The sequence below is a fragment of the Natrix helvetica genome (genome assembly GCF_964273705.1).
Source record: "Natrix helvetica genome assembly, chromosome: 16".
In the NCBI taxonomy this organism is placed as follows: Eukaryota; Metazoa; Chordata; class Lepidosauria; order Squamata; family Natricidae; genus Natrix; species Natrix helvetica.
In genome coordinates, this window is record NC_138563.1 from 2280675 (window position 1) to 2298382 (window position 17708).

The 17708-nt window shown below is 43.5% G+C and overlaps 3 protein-coding genes across 4 annotated transcripts in view; all 3 read right to left on the bottom strand.

Moving 5' to 3' along the window:
* Positions 1–726: 726 nt before the first annotated feature.
* Positions 727–4193, bottom strand: LOC309400129 (protein S100-G-like). 2 transcript variants are annotated; one of them, XM_081968475.1, is made up of 3 exons: positions 4035–4193; positions 1940–2103; positions 727–1080 (listed from the first exon to the last, which is right to left on the bottom strand). In XM_081968475.1, the coding sequence occupies exons 2-3, from the start codon at positions 2084–2086 to the stop codon at positions 919–921; spliced, it is 309 nt and encodes a 102-aa protein (XP_081824601.1). In that variant the 5' UTR covers positions 2087–2103; positions 4035–4193; the 3' UTR covers positions 727–918. The 2 variants fall into 2 exon arrangements, with proteins under 2 accessions (XP_081824601.1, XP_081824602.1); XM_081968476.1 differs by lacking the exon at positions 4035–4193 and adding an exon at positions 3067–3207.
* An 801-nt stretch (positions 4194–4994) lies between these two features.
* LOC309400130 (protein S100-A2-like) lies at positions 4995–7725 on the bottom strand. Its single transcript, XM_081968477.1, has 3 exons — positions 7446–7725; positions 6373–6521; positions 4995–5178 (listed from the first exon to the last, which is right to left on the bottom strand). Exons 2-3 carry the CDS (start codon positions 6511–6513, stop codon positions 5014–5016), a joined length of 306 nt encoding a protein of 101 aa, XP_081824603.1. The 5' UTR covers positions 6514–6521; positions 7446–7725; the 3' UTR covers positions 4995–5013.
* Positions 7726–14618: 6893 nt separating this feature from the next.
* The window catches only part of LOC309399783 (uncharacterized protein), an 11701-nt gene continuing 8611 nt past the window's right edge, over positions 14619–17708 (bottom strand). Inside the window, exons 3-5 of the mRNA XM_081967889.1 lie at positions 16848–17005; positions 16302–16364; positions 14619–14969 (exon numbers count right to left, since the gene is read on the bottom strand). Of these exons, the coding sequence (XP_081824015.1) occupies positions 14802–14969; positions 16302–16364; positions 16848–17005 (389 nt within the window). The 3' untranslated portion in view covers positions 14619–14801. The remainder of the gene's footprint in view (positions 14970–16301; positions 16365–16847; positions 17006–17708) is intronic.

Genomic DNA, 17708 nt, shown 5'->3' on the forward strand with positions numbered 1-17708 from the left:
AATGAGAGAGAGAGAGAAAAAGAAAGGAGAGAGTGAGAGATAGAATGAGAGAGAGGGGAAAAGAAAGAATGAGGGAGAGAAAGAGAAAAAGATGGGGGAGAAAGAATGAGAGAAAGAACTGAAAAAAGGAAGGGGGGAAGAGAGAAAGAGAAAGAAAAAAGCGAGTGAGAAAGAAAAAGAAAGGAAAAAAGAGAAGCAGAATGAGAGAAAATAGAAAGAAAGAAAGACTAGAAAGAGGAAGGAAGAGAGAAAGAGAGAGAGAGAAAAGGAAAGTGAGATAGAGAAAGAGAAGGAAACAAAGAGAAAGAATGAGGAAGAAAATAGAATGAGAGAAAGAATAGAAAGAGGGAGGGAAGAGAGAATGAGACAGAGAATGAGAGAAAGAGAAAAAGTAACAGAAAGAGAGAGAAAGGGAATGAGAGAAAGAATAGAGAGAATGAGAGGAAGGGAGGAGAGAGAAAATAGAGAGAGAGAGAGAAAGCAGGCCAAAAACCTCTGGTTTTGGATAAAATCTAATACATTTATTTAAAAAGCGAATAAGCTACAAAAAGCCAGATGAGTGACTTTGGGCCAGTCACCAGGAGACGGTGAGTTCTAGTCCTGCCTTAGCCATGAAAGCCCGCTGGGGATAGTGCATTCATCATCATCATCATCATCATCATCACCTCCTTTGTAAAAAAAACATTAAGCAAAATTCAGGAAACCAACCAACCAACAAAACGAAGCAACAATTCAGTTTTTTAATGAGATTTTTTTCCCTTCTTCTTTCTTTGCTAGGACTTCCAGAGGTCTCTCGAGCGAGGACTCCCCTCCCCGCCCCAAAAACCCACCCGCCTGTGTGTCCAGGGCGCTGACCTCTTCACAGCGACGCCATCCACAATCATATTCCTCCCCCCCCCCGCCACTGCCCTGCCCTTCTTAGACGCGTGGTTGGACCACGGGGGCATCGCGGAATTGCAGGTGGAAGAAGGTGAAGGCGGCCGCCACGAAGCGGATGTATTCTTCAAAGGTGACCTCTCCGTCCCGATTGGTGTCCAACAAGGTGAGCATCTCTTCCAGAGCCTCGCCTTTGATTTCCAACTTGGGTTTTGCAAACAAAACAAAAGAAAAAAATGAGAGGTTTACAATCAGATGGGGCGCCCTTTCCCTCTCCTCCTTTCTCCTTAGCATAGAATAGAAGCTGGAAGGGGCCTGGGAGGTCTTCTAGTCCAGCCCCCTGCTCAGGCAGGCAGAATAAAAGAGTAACAGCAGAATAACCGAGAGGGAAGGGATCTTGGGCCCTGTTAACTTCTGAACGGTCATAAATCGAGGACTACCTGTGTTTATTTAACTAAAAACTTTAAAACGTACCTAAAACTTACTAAAACTTTAAAACTTACTTAAAACTTCTTTCAAACTTTCAAACTATTTCAAAACTACTTCAAAACTACTTTAAAACTTACTTAAAATTTACTTAAAGCTTTAAAATTTTAAAACTTTAAAAAACTTCAAAACTACTTCAAAACTACTTTAAAACTTGCTGAAAACTTACTTAAAATTTACTTAAAAATTTAAAACTACCGGTACTTCAAAACTACTTCAAAACTACTTTAAAACTTGCTTAAAACTTACTTAAAATTTACTTAAAACTTCAAAACTACTTTAAAACTACTTTAAAACTTGCTTAAAACTTACCTAAAATTTACTTAAAACTTTAAAACTCCTTCAAAACTCCTTCAAAACTTACTTAAAACTTGGTTTAAACTTACCTAAAATTTACTTAAAACTTCAAAACTACTTCAAAACTACTTCAAAACTTTAAAAATGACTGATTAGAGATTATTCCCCAATAATTAGGAACGGTTTGAAGCATTTCCTTCTGCGTTGTGCTTCAAAGGACATTGAGAATTAGTGGATTAAGTTATTAAATCGATTTAACTCCTATGGCTGGGAGACCGACCGTTTGCAAGCTGGGGAGTTCGGTCTGCAGGAGACTCCGTAGCGCATCTCTGCTCAGGGTGTTGCGATCCCCTTCCTTCCGGCAATAGCGTTGAAAGGTGCACACCACCTCCCCGAGGGCCTGCTCCAATGTCTGGAATTGCGTCATCACTGCGGCACGGGGTCCTGCAGGAACAAGGAAACAGTCCCCGAATTACGACCATTTGCCTAGCGATTGCCCGAAGTTACGACGGCGCTGAACGCAGTGGCTTGAGTCCAGTTCTGACACTTCTCGCAGCATCCCTCCTGTCCCGTGATCAAAATTCGAACGCTCGGCATGTATTTATGACGGAGTCACACGATCGCCATTGGCGGCCTTCTCTGGCGGCTTCCGACAAGCAGAGTCAATAGGGGAAGCCGGATTCGTTTAACGACTGTATAATTCACTTACCAGCTGCAATCGCTTGCTTAACGTCCGTGGGGGGAAAAGGTCTTAAAATCAGACGTGACTCACTTAACATCCGCCTACAGCCAAAATTCTGCTCCCAATTGTCGTGAGTCGAGGACTACACTAAACTGTAAACAAACTATAAACTAAACTGCAAACTTAAAATTTAAAACTTAAAAGTGCAAACGTAAAACTAAAAAAATATAAACTTAAAACTGCAAACTATATAAACTTAAAACTTTTTAAAATTTAAAACTTCAAACTTGCTTAAAACTATAAACTTAAAACTGTAAACTTAAAGCTTAAAATTTAAAACTTACTTAAAACTATAAACTTCAAACTGCAAACCGTAAACTTAAAAATTTTAAACTTACTTAAAACTATAAACTTCAAACCGCAAACTGTAAACTTAAAAATTTTAAACTTACTTAAAACTATAAACTTCAAACCGCAAACTGTAAACTTAAAATTTTAAAACTTACTTACAACTATAAACTTCAAACCGTACGCTTAAAACTTAAAACTTAAAACTTACTTAAAACTGCAAACCGTAAAGTTCAAATTTAAAACTTCAAACTTACTTAAAACTTAACAACTGCAAACTTCCAACTAAAAACTTACTTAGAACTGACTTAAGAGTTACTTAAAACTATAAACTAAACCATACATCGCACTTAATAGCTAATCATAAATTAACCAACCTGCTTAGCAACAGAAATTCTCATCCCAATTATGGTCATAAATTGAGATTACTTATACTGGTGTGGTCTTAACTTTGTTTCATTTTCTGCAACAACTTGGCTTGGCTAAACACATTTTTTGTTGTTGTGTTATTCCAGTAAATAAATAAGGACAGCCAGTTCCTCGGCTTTGCCAGGAGGTTTAAAATCCACGAAAACCTCTGGTGGTTTGTTTATTTATTTACTACGTTTTTATATCGCCCTCCTTCCTCCATGGAATCATCAAATCAAACAAGTCCAAACAGATCAGAAAACCAGCGTAATAAACCCAACCCTGGAGGAAAAAAAATCTCACTTTTAAAAGAATGCAACGTTTTCGTCGTGAGATTTATTTATTTTTTTGATTCCTGCCAATACCCGCCCTTAACCCTTCGCGATAAAAATCAAAATTCTGCTTTTTTCCCCACCCTCCCGCCAATCTTTAAGAGCTGACTTTCGTGGAATCGGCAACATGGATTTTCAAAGATCCTTTGCACTCTGGATCCTCTCTTTCAAACCGCCGTCACCAAGAAAGACGTTTAAAATTTTTATTTTATTTTGGCAGTTTTTGTTCCCGGTTTGAGCGCGACCTACTCGACCCAAATTTCAGGAAGAATCTCAACCTTTTGGGGGCATTTAAAATCCATAAATGCAGCTTGTTCTTTCCTGGTGGTGCAGACTGCCGGATTGTGTTTTCTGGAAAAGTACACAACATTCAGGTTTTTTGTTTTGTTTTTTGGATGGTTTGAGTTTTGGCTTTCCCTTTTGTTTATTTTGGATTCTTTTTTTCTTTTCTTTTTTCTTTTTTGGCCTTCCTCTCTGCCAAAAATTAAAAAAATAAAAACTATAAATTTAGGGAACGAAAAAAATAACAAGGAGGTGACCTCGACTGGTTGAACAAAATAAGGCAGGGACCCTTCAAAGAAATAAATGCATTTATATACACCTACCAGCCGCTCTCGTCTCGCTTGGAGGAGGTTCACCGCGGCGAATTCATCAGGGAAGCCGGGATGAAAACAGGTAGAATTTCAACCGGCAGTGTTTCTCCAACGAAGTGTGCGAGCAGGTTTGGCAAAAATGCGGGACGACCTAATCGTTTTGGCCGCACCCTGCCTTAGAGACACCCAGTAATAATCTCACACTCTGAAAACGCCTGTCTGGCTGCAGGGCGAGTCCTCAATTTAACGACAGGATAGGGAGTTTGGTTGCTAAGTGAAGCGGTGCTTAACGGAGGGTTTTTTAAAGGCCCAACTTTATCCATTATCAATTTTAATTCATCATCTTTTATCTATCAATTTTATCCGTCACCAATTTTTATTTATTATCATTTTCATCCATCACCTTTTATCTATCAATTTTATCCATCATTTTCACCTATCACCTTTTATCTATCAATTTATCCATCATCATTTTTATCCATCATCTTTTATCTTATCAACTTTATCCGTCATCAATTTTTATCCATCATCATTTTCACCCCTCATCTTTTATCAATTTTATCCATTATCAATTTTTATTCATCTTTTATTGTATCCATCATCAATTTTTATTCATCATCTTTTATCTATCAATTTTATTCATCATCAATTTTTATTCATCTTTTATTTACCAATTTTATCCATCTTTTATTTATCAATTTTATCCATCATCAATTTTTATCCGTCATCGTTTTCATCCATCTTTTATCTATCAATTTTATCCCTCATCAATTTTTATCCATCATCGCTACCCTTTGCAAATCAGCATAGTAGAGATTCATTTTCAAAATTGTTCACCAAAGATGGATTGCGATCGACAAAAGGTTGTGTGTTTTTAAAAAAAAAACAATCTTTATTTGCTGGCAGAGAGAGAGAGACCTCTGAAGGGTCTTCACACTCAAGAAGACCTATCCCCCACCCACCCACCCACCCCCACGCCAAAGCCTCCGCTTCATAGCTTCCGATTCCTCTCGTCCGCACATTCCAGGAAGAATTCGTGGCAGAGAGACGCCGTCAGTGCCAGAAATACGGCGTATTCCTGGAAATCCAGTTCTCCGTCTTCGTTGTCATCCAGTTTCTCCATCAAGAACTCAAAACCGTGTTCGTTGATTTTCCCCTACGAGAAGGAGAGAAGCGACGTTGAAATCAAACTTGGAATTTGTTTTTCCTCCCCCCCCCAAAAGTCAGAGCCCCTCTGGATGCTTAACAGATGAATAACAGAATGGCCGAAGAACAGAGTTGGAAGGGACCTTGGAGGTCTTCTAGTCCAGCCCATTTCTCAGAATATAGAATAATAGAGTTGGAAGGGACCTTGGAGGTCTTCTAGTCCAACCCCCTCCTAGACCATTTCAGACAAATGGTTATCCAGTTTCTTCTTAAAAACCTCGAGTGATGAAAGAAGGAAGGAAGGAAGATTAGAGGGTAAGGAAGAGAGGCAGGAAGGAGAAAGGAAGGAAAGATTGGAGGGTGAAGGAAGGGAGGGAAGGAAGGAAGATTAGAGGGGGAAGGGAGGATGGAAGGAGCGAGGAAGGAACATTTGTGATGGAAAGAAGGAGGGAGGGAAGGAGGCAGGCGTGCAGGCAGGAAGGAAGATAGAAGGGAGGGAAGGGAGAAAGGAACGAAAGTAAGGAAAAAAGATTGAAGGAGGGAGGCAGGAAAGGAAGGAAGATTAGAGGGGGAAGGATGGTAGGAAGGAAAGAGGAAGGAAGATTGGGAATGGAGGAAGATTTGAGGTGGAAGGGGAAGGGAAGGAGGCAGGCAGGAAGGAAGAGATGCGGTGGAAGGAAGGAGGGAGGGAGAGAAGGAGGCAGGAAGGAAGATTTGATGTGGAAGAAAGTAGGGAGGGAAGGAAGGAGCCAAGAAGGAAAGGGACAGAAGGACGGAGGGAAGGGAGGACGGAAGATTTGAGGTGGAAGGAGGGAGAGAGGAAAGGAGGCAGGCAGGCAGGAAGGAAGAGATGTGGTGGAAGGAAGGAGGGAGGGAAGGAAGATTTGAGGCGGAAGGAGGGAGGGAAAGAAAGAAGGAAGGAAAAGGATGGAAAGGAGGCAGGCAGGCAGGAAGGAAGAGATGTGGTGGAAGGAGGGAGGGAGGGAAGGAAGGAAGATTTGAGGCGGAAGGAGGGAGGGAAAGAAGGAAGGAAGGAAGGGATGGAAAGGAGGCAGGAAGGAAGGATGATTTGAGGTGGAAGGAGGGAGGGAAGGAAGGAAGGACACGGGATAAAACCCATCCTGGTCTTGGACGCTTTGTGAGACGGGCATCCAAACAAACCTTAATAAATGCATAAAAGGACCATTTCCTGCCCCTGCCTCACCTTGACGAAGTTGGGCATTTCCTCCAGAAGCAGCTCCTTCATCTCTTTCCTGCTGAGCTTGTACCTGTCTCCCTCCTTGGCCGAATATTTGTAAAAGGTTTCCACCATTACGCCCAAAGCTTCTTCCAGCGGCGTCTCCATCTTGCATTCTGCGGAAGAAGCACACGATTGAGCGACCCACTTTACGGCCAAGCGGGCGTCGTCCCGGACCTCCGTGGCACAAATTCTGCCGCCCTTTGGCCTCTTCGTGCGAAATTTTCCTCCCCATTGTCCCAATCGCGGTCCTCGACCTGCGTTTGTTCGTCGGAAGTTACGAAAGCGCCGGAAAAAAGAGACCTGGGGCCTGTCCTCGCACTTACGACCGCCATAGCCTCCGCAGCGTGATCAAAATTGGTAACCGTCCTGTATCTACGACGGTTGGGGTCTCCCCTTGATCACCCTTTACGACCTACCGACCAGCAAAGCCAGTGGAGCGAGCTGGGTTCGCTTAACGACTGCAGGGATTCGCTTAACAACGGCGGGGAAAGATGGCCGTAAAGTCGCAAGTCAGGAACTAGCTATGGAGTTCGTGGTGAAAATTTTAAAATAATTTAATTTTTTAAAGAAGAGATTCGAAGCACGCCTTGAAGAGGAACAGGGTCCAAAATTCATGAATTACAAGAGGGAAAGCAAAATTGGGGGAAAAAACAGATGATTATTTTTTTAAGAAGTTTTCTCGGGCCAAGAATTTAGAAAAAAGGTACCAAATGGTTGTTTCCTTATTGGGGGGGAAAAAAACCCCCAAGAAACGGAGCGAAACTCAACTGGGAAAAACAACGACACGTCGATTAGGTGCAAGTTTATATTTTGAATTTCAAGGGTTTTGAAGGTGGGCATTGAGCTGGGAATAACAGCCAGGAGGCAGTTTTCTGCCCGATAAATTATTCTGAATTTTAAAAAAAAGAGTTTTATGGCTTTGGGAAGTATTTTGGGGCGAAGACGGCTAGGCACCTGCGCCTCTCTTTTGCAAAGAGATTTAGGGAAGGAATAATTTGCGGTGAGGAGGAGGAGGAGGAAAACGGAAAGTCACTTACCCAGTTGAGCGAAGGAGGAGGAAAATGCAGCAATGGAGATCCAAATTCAGCCAGTCTTGGCTTTTGATTTGATCCAGAAATCAACCTTCGGATCCTACCTCTCGCTTTTCCGGTCCCTCGTCCCTCCCAGCCGGTTCTATCTTTCAGGCCTCACCCAGATTTCGTTCCCTTTCCCCAAACCAGTTTGGCGGGAAATCTTGGGAAGGTTCAATCAGTGGATCTCCCGACAGTTGGCGGAGGGGATCCCGTTTGAGCTTCTGGTTGTGATGGAGGGAGGAAGGAAGAAGATGGATGGATTGATGGGAGGGAGGAAGAAAGGGGGGGGGGAAATGAAGGAGGAGATGGAGGAGATATGATAGAGGAAGAAGATAAGGAGAAGAGAGAGGAAGAAGAGGGAGGGAGGGAGCGAAGGAGGAAGGAAGGAAGAAGATGGATGGATTGATGGGAGGGAGGGAGGAAGAAAGGAGAAAGATGAAGGAGAAATGATAGAGGAAGAAGTTAAGGAGAAGAGGGAGGAAAAAGAGGGAGGGAGCAAAGGAGGAAGGAAGGAAGAAGATGGATGGATTCATGGGAAGGAGGGAGGAAGGAGAGAAAGATAAAGGAGATGGAGGAGATATGATAGAGGAAGAAGATAAGGAGAAGATGGAGGAAGAAGGGAGGGAGGGAAGGAAGAAGATGGATGGATTGATGGGAAGGAAGGAGGAAGAAAGATAGGAAGGAGAGAAAGATGGAGGAGGTATGATAGAGGAAGAAGATAAGATGGAGGAAGAGGGGAGATGATGAAGGATTAAGGAGAAGGAAGGAGGCAAGAAAGGAAGCAAAGGAGAGGAGGAGGATGAAGGAAGGAGAAGGAGGAGATATGGAAGAGAAAGAGAAGGTGGATGGATAGGAAGGAAGGAAGGAAGTCAGAGGTGATGGAAGAGAAGGGAGAAGAAGGGAGGAAAGGAAGGAAGGAGATGGATGGATTGATGGAATGGAGGGGGGAAGGAAGAAAAGAAGGAGAGAAAGATGGAGAAGCGATAATGAAGGATAAAGGAGAAGGAAGGAGAGAAGAAAAGAAGAAGGAGATATGGAAGAGAAGGAGGATGGATGGATGAGAAGGAAGGAAGTCAGAGGTGATGGAAGAGAAGGGAGAAAATGGGAGGAGAAGAAGATCAGAAGAAGAAGAAAAATGATTTATTCTTGATTTTCAACTGCTTTCAGAACAGAAGGGCAGGGTTTTGGATATCCTATTTCTCCTCCCCTTCTCCCATCCCGTTTCCCCCCATCCCTAATTCTAGTTTGGTGTCATATTTTGCTTCGGGGTAATTTCTTTATCTCCTCAACTTCCCCGCCCGGTTCCTCTCTCTGCCTCTGTGCTCATCCTTCCCGCAACCTCTGATCATGGCAGCCTCCACTAAAATTCCCCCTTCGTCTCTTGCAAGCTCAAACTGGAACAGGAGCTGTGGCTTACAACTCACCTGTCGAGACCTGTCGGACAGGTAGGGCAAGGAAGCCCCACCCAGGCCTCTGAAATTAAACACCCGGGATAACAAAAGGCTGCCGAATCCCTCCGGATTCAGCTAATCTCGTTTAACAACAGAAATTCGGCTTCCAGCGGTCATAAGCCAAGGACTAGCACCAAACTGCAAACTGTATAAACTTGTGAAAAGGAAATAAACAGCCGTCAATTAACACAAACACCTTGCTTAGCAGATTTGCAGATTAACAGAGTTGGAAGGGACCCTGTAGGTCATCTAGTCCAACCCCCTTGCCCTCCCAAGCAGACCCGACACGCCGTTTTTTTGACAGAGGCCAGGCCAGTCTCTTTCTCTTGAACAGAAATTCTGGTCGTAAGTCGAGGCCGGTTTGTAAACAAAACACAAATGTCAACCAATCCTTTTCCATTCATATTATTGTGTTTTCATTCCTTATTTTCTTGGCCATTGTTAAATGTTTACATTTCTTTTTACATCGTTTTTTTTTTCATTTTACCCTGGCAAGCGGCCCAGAGAAACCCCACGCATGTCAGGCAGCAAATAAATCTAACCAATAAATAATAACTAAAGTAAACTAAGCTAAGCTCAGCTAAACTTAAACCCTTAATTCAATTAAACTCAACCTCAACCCTTACTCAACTTAAATCTTGGACCTTAAACTTAAACTCACACATTTAAAGTTAAACTTGAATTCACACTTTAATGTAAGCTCACATTTCAGGGTTAAACTCACACTTATATGAGTGAATTCACACTCAAACCTAAACCTAAACTAAACTAAAACAACTAAAACTTAAACTTTAGTTAAAGTTATATCAGTAAACTCACTTATATGAGTGAATTCACACTCAAACCTAAACCTAAACTAAACTAAAACAACTAAAACTTAAACTTTAGTTAAAGTTATATCAGTAAACTCACTTATATGAGTGAATTCACACTCAAACCTAAACCTAAACTAAACTAAAACAACTAAAACTTAAACTTTAACTAAAGTTATATCAGTAAACTCACTTATATGAGTGAATTCACACTCAAACTTAAACCTAAACTACACTAAAACTAAAACAACTAAAACTTAACCTAAAGTTATATCAGTAAACTCACTTATATGAGTGAATTCACACTCACGCTCGAACCTAAACCTAAACTCAAACTTAAACCTAAACTCAAACTCACAGTTAAATTTTAAACTCACACTTATATTTATATACATATAGTTCTACCATTGCATTAGTTACAATAATACAATAGTAGAGTTGGAAGGGACCTTGGAGGTCTTCTAGTCCAACCCCCTGCCTAGGCAGGAAACCCTATACCGTTTCAGACAAATAGCTATCCAACATCTTCTTAAAGACTTCCAGTGTTGGGACATTCACAACTTCTGGAGGCAAATTCTGTTCCACTGATTAATTGTTCTAACTGTCATTAACTAAATTAAACTAAATTAAACTAAACTAAACCTTAGATCTTAAACTCAAACTTAAGCTCACCCTTAAAATTGAACTTGGACTTCAATCTAAACATAAAATTAAACTCACATTCACACTTAAACATCTGGCACACCCACCCATCCAATATCTGCTTGGAAGATCTCCAGAAAGGGGAAAACCTCCCACTTCAAGTGGCAATCTGTTCCACCGTCTCCTTGCTGATAAGAATCAGGGATTCTTCGGGATGTTTAGTCATCTCCAGACTCCCAGAAGGTGGAAACGGGCCCTTCCTTCCCCGTGGGGCGCCCACACCCCAGGCCCCCTCTTTTGCATGGAGACAGACAACTTTTGCGACACGACAACGCCAACCGCAACAAAAGTCCAGAATGAAACTCGTTGCGTTTGTTCCACGGCCGGACAAAAGATCAGAAAATTCAAACCCCTTGTTGAGGGCAGCAACCTGTCCCACTCTTTTCATTCCCCACGGGTTTGAAAAGTCACTTTTTCCCCTTCCTTTGATTGATTGAACGATTGATTCCTGTCCATCGACCCTCGTTTTTTATTTTGGCGGGAGCGGGGGAAAAATTCACTTCGTGCGTTGTATTTATCTGTCCATTTATGAAATCGATAGGTTCGGTGACATAGGGATAAAGGTCAAAGTTCCCCTCGCATGTATGGGCTAGTCGTTCCCGACTCTAGGGGGCGGTTCTCATCTCCGTTTCAAAGCCGAAGAGACAGCGCTGTCCAAAGACGTCTCCGTGGTCATGTGACCGGAATGACTCAACGCCCAAGGGGCATGGAACGCTGTTCCCTTCCCACCAAAGGTGGCTCCTATTTTCCTACTTGCATTTTCTTACATGCTTTCGAACGGCTAGGTTGGCAGAAGCTGGGACAAGTGACGGGAGCTCACTCCGTTATGCGGCGCTCGGGATTCGAACTGCTGACCTTTCTGATCAGTAAGCTCAGGGTCCTAGCCACTGAGCCACCATGTCCCAAGAATTATATTGTTATATCAATGTTTACGTGCTTTCAAACTGCTAGGTTGGCAGAAGCTGGGACAAGTCACGGGAGCTCACTCCGTTACGCGGCGCCGGGGATTCGAACTGCCGACTTTTTCTGAGCGACAAGCTCGCTGTCTTCGCCCCCGAGCCACCGACAGAGGGATACAATTTAATTTAATTTAATCACGCACAATTGAACCTAAATTTTCAGCCGGCTTGGGGCGAAAACTTGAGTCTCCGGGGAGGGGGGGGACAGAAAAAGAAGAGGGGATTCACCGGTTGAACTTCAGCCTGCTGGTTGTGGTGCTCATCGATGGGTGGGTGGGTGTCGTTTTCCTCCCCCCCTGTTTTTGAAGCTTCAATCCCACAGATCAGCATTCTTTTTTTTGGAAGGTGGGGGGGGGGGGGAGAGATTTTGCAGCCCGGCTGGATTCAAACAATCCTCTTTTGAAGCGAGAATGCTGATGGAAGGTTTTGGATGGCTGCCTGTCACTCCCCGGGCCGTTCGTTTCCCCGGCTTGCAGAATTCATTCTCTTGATGGTGCGGCTTTTGTGCGCCTTTGCGTGTGCGTGTGGGTAGCCAGGCGTGGCTTGCTTTGTGCTCCCTCGCCGTGTGCCACGTCCTGAACCCTCCGTGGCGGAATGCACGCGAAGGCCCCGGCGTTGTCCCCTGGCACTGTCTCGGCACAAAGCGGAAATCCACTGACGGGCACCCTTGCCAGTGCAAAGGGAGGGGGATGCAGAAACCCCGCTTCGACCGGATCCCAGCCGATCCGGAGGGATCGTCTTCCCGGCTGCTGGGATCCTCGGGAGGTAGACTGCTTCCCGGTGTGGAAACTCCGCCGGTCTGGTCCCTTTCTCTGCCCTCCCCTTTTCCCGTCTGTGGGGAAGGGGTGGGCGAGATCGATTTTATGGATCTCTTTATGTTGGTTATTATATTTGCAAATAACTCAAGGGGGCAAGCCTATCAACACACCTTCCTCCTCCTATTTTCCCCTGCGACAACGACCCTGCGAGGTGGGGCACAAAGTCACCTGGCCAACTTTCACGTCTAAGGCGGGACTAGAACTCACCTTCTCCTGGTGATTGGCTGAAAGTCACCCGGCCAACTTTCAGATCTAAGGCGGGACTAGAACTCCCAGTCTCCTGGTGATTGGCCCAAAGTCACCTGGCCAACTTTCATGGCTAAGGCGGGACTAGAACTCCCAGTCTCCCGGTGATTGGTCCAAAGTCACCTGGGCAACTTTCATGGCTAAGGCGGGACTAGAACTCCCAGTCTCCCGGTGATTGGCCCAAAGTCACCTGGGCAACTTTCATAGCTAAGGCAGGACTAGAACTCCCAGTCTCCTGGTGATTGGCCCAAAGTCACATGGCCAGCTTTCATGTCTATATATTATATTTATTAAATTTATAGACTGCCCCCTCTCCCCTCTCCCCCTAAGGCAGCACTAGAACTCACTGGCTGCTAGTGATTGACGCCAAGACACCCAGCTGGCTTTCACACCTAAGGGGGAACTAAAACTCACAGTCACCTGGTTTCTAGACCGGCACCTTATCAGGACACCGAGCTGGTTTTGAAAAACTCCATTTTTTTATTTTTTTTGTGCCTTGGGTCTAATTTAGACAACGGCAACTAGAACTTCCCGTCTCCTGGTGATTGGCCCAAAGTCACCCAGCCGGCTTTCTTGCCTGGGGTGGAACTAGAACTCCCAGTCTCTCTCTCTCTTTTGTTTTTAAAGACAAACTCTCTTTTAAACCCCACTAAGCAACTGTAGAAAGGGGGAAAAAAGGGTATTTCCACAAGTTGCTTAAATGGGTCCTTTTTTCTCTCCTCCCGTTGGGCTGTTTAGTCGCGCCATTGGCCAACACACACACACACACACACACACAAACACACACACACACACCACTTTCCCAGAAAAAGCCTGGAGCCGCGATGACTGTGCTGGATGTTAAGGGGATGAATCACCCAACAGGGGTAGCTTTGAGTTGTTCGGGGCAGCCGCTCTGAGCCAAGAAAAATGCCCTTCGCTCCCTTCCCGTCAAATCCCCCTCTTGAGAATTGAGTGGAATTAAATTGAAAACTTTTGCATTGAATTTATTGTGTATTCATTTGCGTAAGATAATGTGCGTTTAAAACTATAGATAGGTCCTCGGCTTACGGCCATTTGTTTAACGGCCGTGCGACTGGGGGGGGGAGGGATGTTCTTCCCCCCCCCCAAACGCCCAGCTCCTGAGCATGCGCAGAGGGCATAACATTCCCTCCCTCTCTCCCTGTTGAATGGCTGGGGGAAAAAAGGCGGCCGGGGGGGGGGGGGGAGAGAAATCACTGCATATCGTTTCCCGTAATGTTGTTAGCTGCTGGGTGCTGCCCTCTGGTGGCTGGCACGGCTCACTGCAGGGAAAGGGCGGGTCCGCTGGTAGGATCCAAAGCTCTCGGTCGCCCTCTGGTGGTCAGAATGCAGAACTTGGCTTCCGTCCCACTCGTTTTTGCAAAGAAAACAACCACCCCCAAACTTTTAGCATTAAAAAAAAAAAAAAAAAGGCCGGCTGGGGAATTCTGGGAGTTGAAGTCCACCCGCCTTAAAGGGCCACAAAGAGCCCTGTTATTTTTTTCAATTTTTGATGTTATTTCGAGCCGTTTTAGCTGGACTTGATATTGTAGATAAATTAATATATGGATAGACTAATATATACAATTGTCTACTAAAAGACTATTGTAGATAAATTAATATATGAATAGATTAATATGTACAATAGTCTACTAAAAGACTATTGTAGATAAATTAATATATGAATAGACTAATATATACTAATATATACAAAGTCTACTAAAAGACTATTGTAGATAAATTAATGTATGAATAGACTAATATACACTAATATATACAATAGTCTACTAAAAGACTATTGTAGATAAATTAATATATGAATAGACTATCATGTATAAAAGAAATATATGTACACATGTATGGTCAAAAATGGTATAATGGAGGAATACCAATGTGGAAATGTTGCAAAGATGATAATTGTGTTAAAAAACTGAAAAAACTTTATATATATACACACATACACACACACACACACACACACACACACACACACATAATTCTTCTGCTTAATGTAGAAGTTAGGGATGTTGTAAGTCGGCGATGACGATGTGCCTTCTGCTGCAGAGAGACAACAGCTGGCCCCGTCCGTCCTCAATGAGGACCGGAAGCTTGTTTGAGGAGAAAGACTTGACAAAGAATCCCAAAGCGGTTCTGGGTTTTGAGGCGCCTACTTTTATTGCAGTGTTGTTCACAGTTTGACAGCTCCCTTAATTTCTCACAACACCCGTGCCCCGAATTTCCCCTGACCCGCGTGGGGTATTCTTAAGATTAACCCCTCCAAAATGCAGGGAGTTTGGGGGGCTTAAAAATGGCGGCCGAAGGGCCTTTGGGGTCATTGGAGTGGATTATTTCCCTTGGGTTCAACAGCCGTCCTTGTTTCCAATTTGTATTGGGCGATGGGTCCCGCAATAGTCCCAATGAAGTCCCAATATTTCTCGAAATCGATCACGCCGTCCCCTTTCGCTTTCTGGCCGTCTACCGCCGCCTCGTTCTTAGAGTTCTAGAGGGAAGGAAGCAGAGGGAAACTGATCAGGCGGAGGAGGGAAATGGGTTCCCACCCAGTTCAGTGGGGAGGGGGGACGGGGGGGGCGTATAACCCTTGTCTTTCATTTTGCAGAGGGATCCTTAGCACACACACACTCCCCTCTCCTGGAATGCGTCCCCCATCGTCCTGAATGGGTCACCGCCCCCTGATGGGAGTCAGAGTCCCTAGAAATGGGGAGGGCATCAGGGTTTCACATTTGTTCTTACTGGACCTTCAGGCTGCCAGCCCTTCAAGGTAGGCCAGGTGGGAAACAAGAGGGAGACTAAGAATGCTATTTATATAGCTGGGGAGAAAGAGGGTGGGGAAGGGAGGGAGAGAGAAAGAGAAACAAGATAGACATGATATAGATGGAGAAATAGACAGATTGATAGATTGAGAGAGAGAGGAGAGAGAGAGATAGAAGAGAGAGAGGGAGATAGATAGGTAGGTAGGTAGGTAGGTAGGTAGGTAGGTAGGTAGGTAGATAGATAGATGATAGATAGATAGATAGATAGATAGATAGATAGATGATAGATAGATAGATAGATAGATAGATAGATAGATAGATAGATAGATAGATGATAGATAGATAGATAGATAGATAGATAAGGTAGGTAGGTAGGTAGGTAGGTAGATAGATAGATAGATAGATAGATAGATAGATGATAGATAGATAGATAGATAGATAGATAGATAGATGATAGATAGATAGGTGATAGATAGGTAGGTATGTAGGTAGGTAGGTAGGTAGGTAGGTAGGTAGGTAGATAGATAGATAGATAGATAGATAGATAGATAGATAGATAGATAGATAGATGATAGATAGATAGGTGATAGATAGGTAGGTATGTAGGTAGGTAGGTAGATAGATAGATAGATAGATAGATAAATAGATGATAGATAGATAGATGATAGATAGATAGATAGATGATAGGTAGGTAGGTAGATAGATAGATAGATAGATAGATAGATAGATGATAGATAGATGATAGATAGATAGATGATAGATAGATAGATAGATAGATAGATAGATAGATAGATAGATAGATAGATAGATAGATAGATAGATGATAGATAGATGATAGATAGATAGATAGATGATATAGATATAGACAGAGATAGATAGATAGATAGATAGATAGATAGATAGATAGATGATAGATAGATAGATAGATAGATAGATAGATAGATAGATAGATAGATAGATAGATAGATGATAGATAGATATGGTAGGTAGGTAGGTAGATAGATATGAGAGAGAGATCGAGAGAGAGAGATCAAGTCTGAATATTCATTGAAATTGTTCACCTTGGACCCATCCTCATATAGTTTGCGTATCAGTTTATCTACCGCCTCCTCGTTCTCCGTGTTCTAGAGGGAAGGAAGCAGAGGGAAACCGATCAGGCGGAGGACGGAAACAGATTCCCACCCAGTTCAGGGGGGACGGGGGACGGGGCGTATAACCCTTGTCTTTCATTTTGCAGAGGGATCCTTAGCGCCCCCCCCCCTCCGTCTGGATTGCAGCCCCCATCGTCCTGAGTGGGTCTCCGTCTCCCTGACGGTGAGAGGGAGGCCATGTTCCTCAATCTGAGCCCCCTTTTAAGATGGGGGGACTTCAACTCCCAGAATTCCCCAGCCAGCCTGCTTTGCTTATAACTTTGGCGGCTGAGGGATTCTGGGAGTTGAAGTCCCCCCCATCTTAAAAGGGGGCTTAAGGTTGAGAAATATCGAGATAACTTTTATATTTTTGTGGGTCACGATCATCGGATCTTGGCAGTCCTTTTCTGAAATCCCCTCCTGTTGGAGCCCACTTTCGGACGGGACCCGAGTTCAGGAGCCGCCCCCCCAACTCACCTTCAACATTTGGCTCAGCTCAGTTTGGATCATCAATTTGAAGTTGGGGGCGTCGATCCCCAAGGTTTCTTTTTTGCTGGAGTATTTGTTGTAATTTTCCACTATGGATCGGATAGCCGACTTGAGTTCCTCCCGCAACGTCTCGCTGCCCTTGGCTCCTGAGGGTGGGGGTGGGGGGCAGGGGGGGAAAGAAGCTTTGATCACCTGTTGGTCCCCTTTCCTCTTCTGCATGAAATGAATAAATCGAGCGCTTTCTCAATGCAAGGGAGGGAGGCTTCTTTCCCGAAGCAGCCATTCAAATCAGGCTTTGAAACACAGGAAGGGAAATCGAATGCAAAGCGTCGCATACGGAAAGGGAAAAACGGAGCGAAGAAATTAAAAGGGAAAAGGAAATAAAAATAAAATTAGGGAAAGCAGGAAGAACAAACTAGACCTGAGAGAGAGAGAGAGAGAGAGAGAGAGAGAGAGAGAGAGAGAGAGAATAGAGCAAAAAAATTATATATGGTAGAGATGATGATAGATAGATAGATAGATGATAGATAGATAGATAGATAGATAGATAGATAGATAGATAGATAGATGATAGAGAGAGAGAGAGAGATGATAGGTATAGATAGATAGATAGATGATAGATAGATAGATAGATAGATAGATAGATAGATAGATAGATAGATAGATAGATAGATAGATATAGATAGATAGATATAGATAGACAGATAGAGAGAGAGAGAGAAAGAGAGAGAGAGAGAGAGAGAGATGATAGGTATAGATAGATAGATAGATGATAGATAGATAGATAGATAGATAGATAGATAGATAGATAGATAGATAGATAGATATGATAGAGATGATAGATGAGAG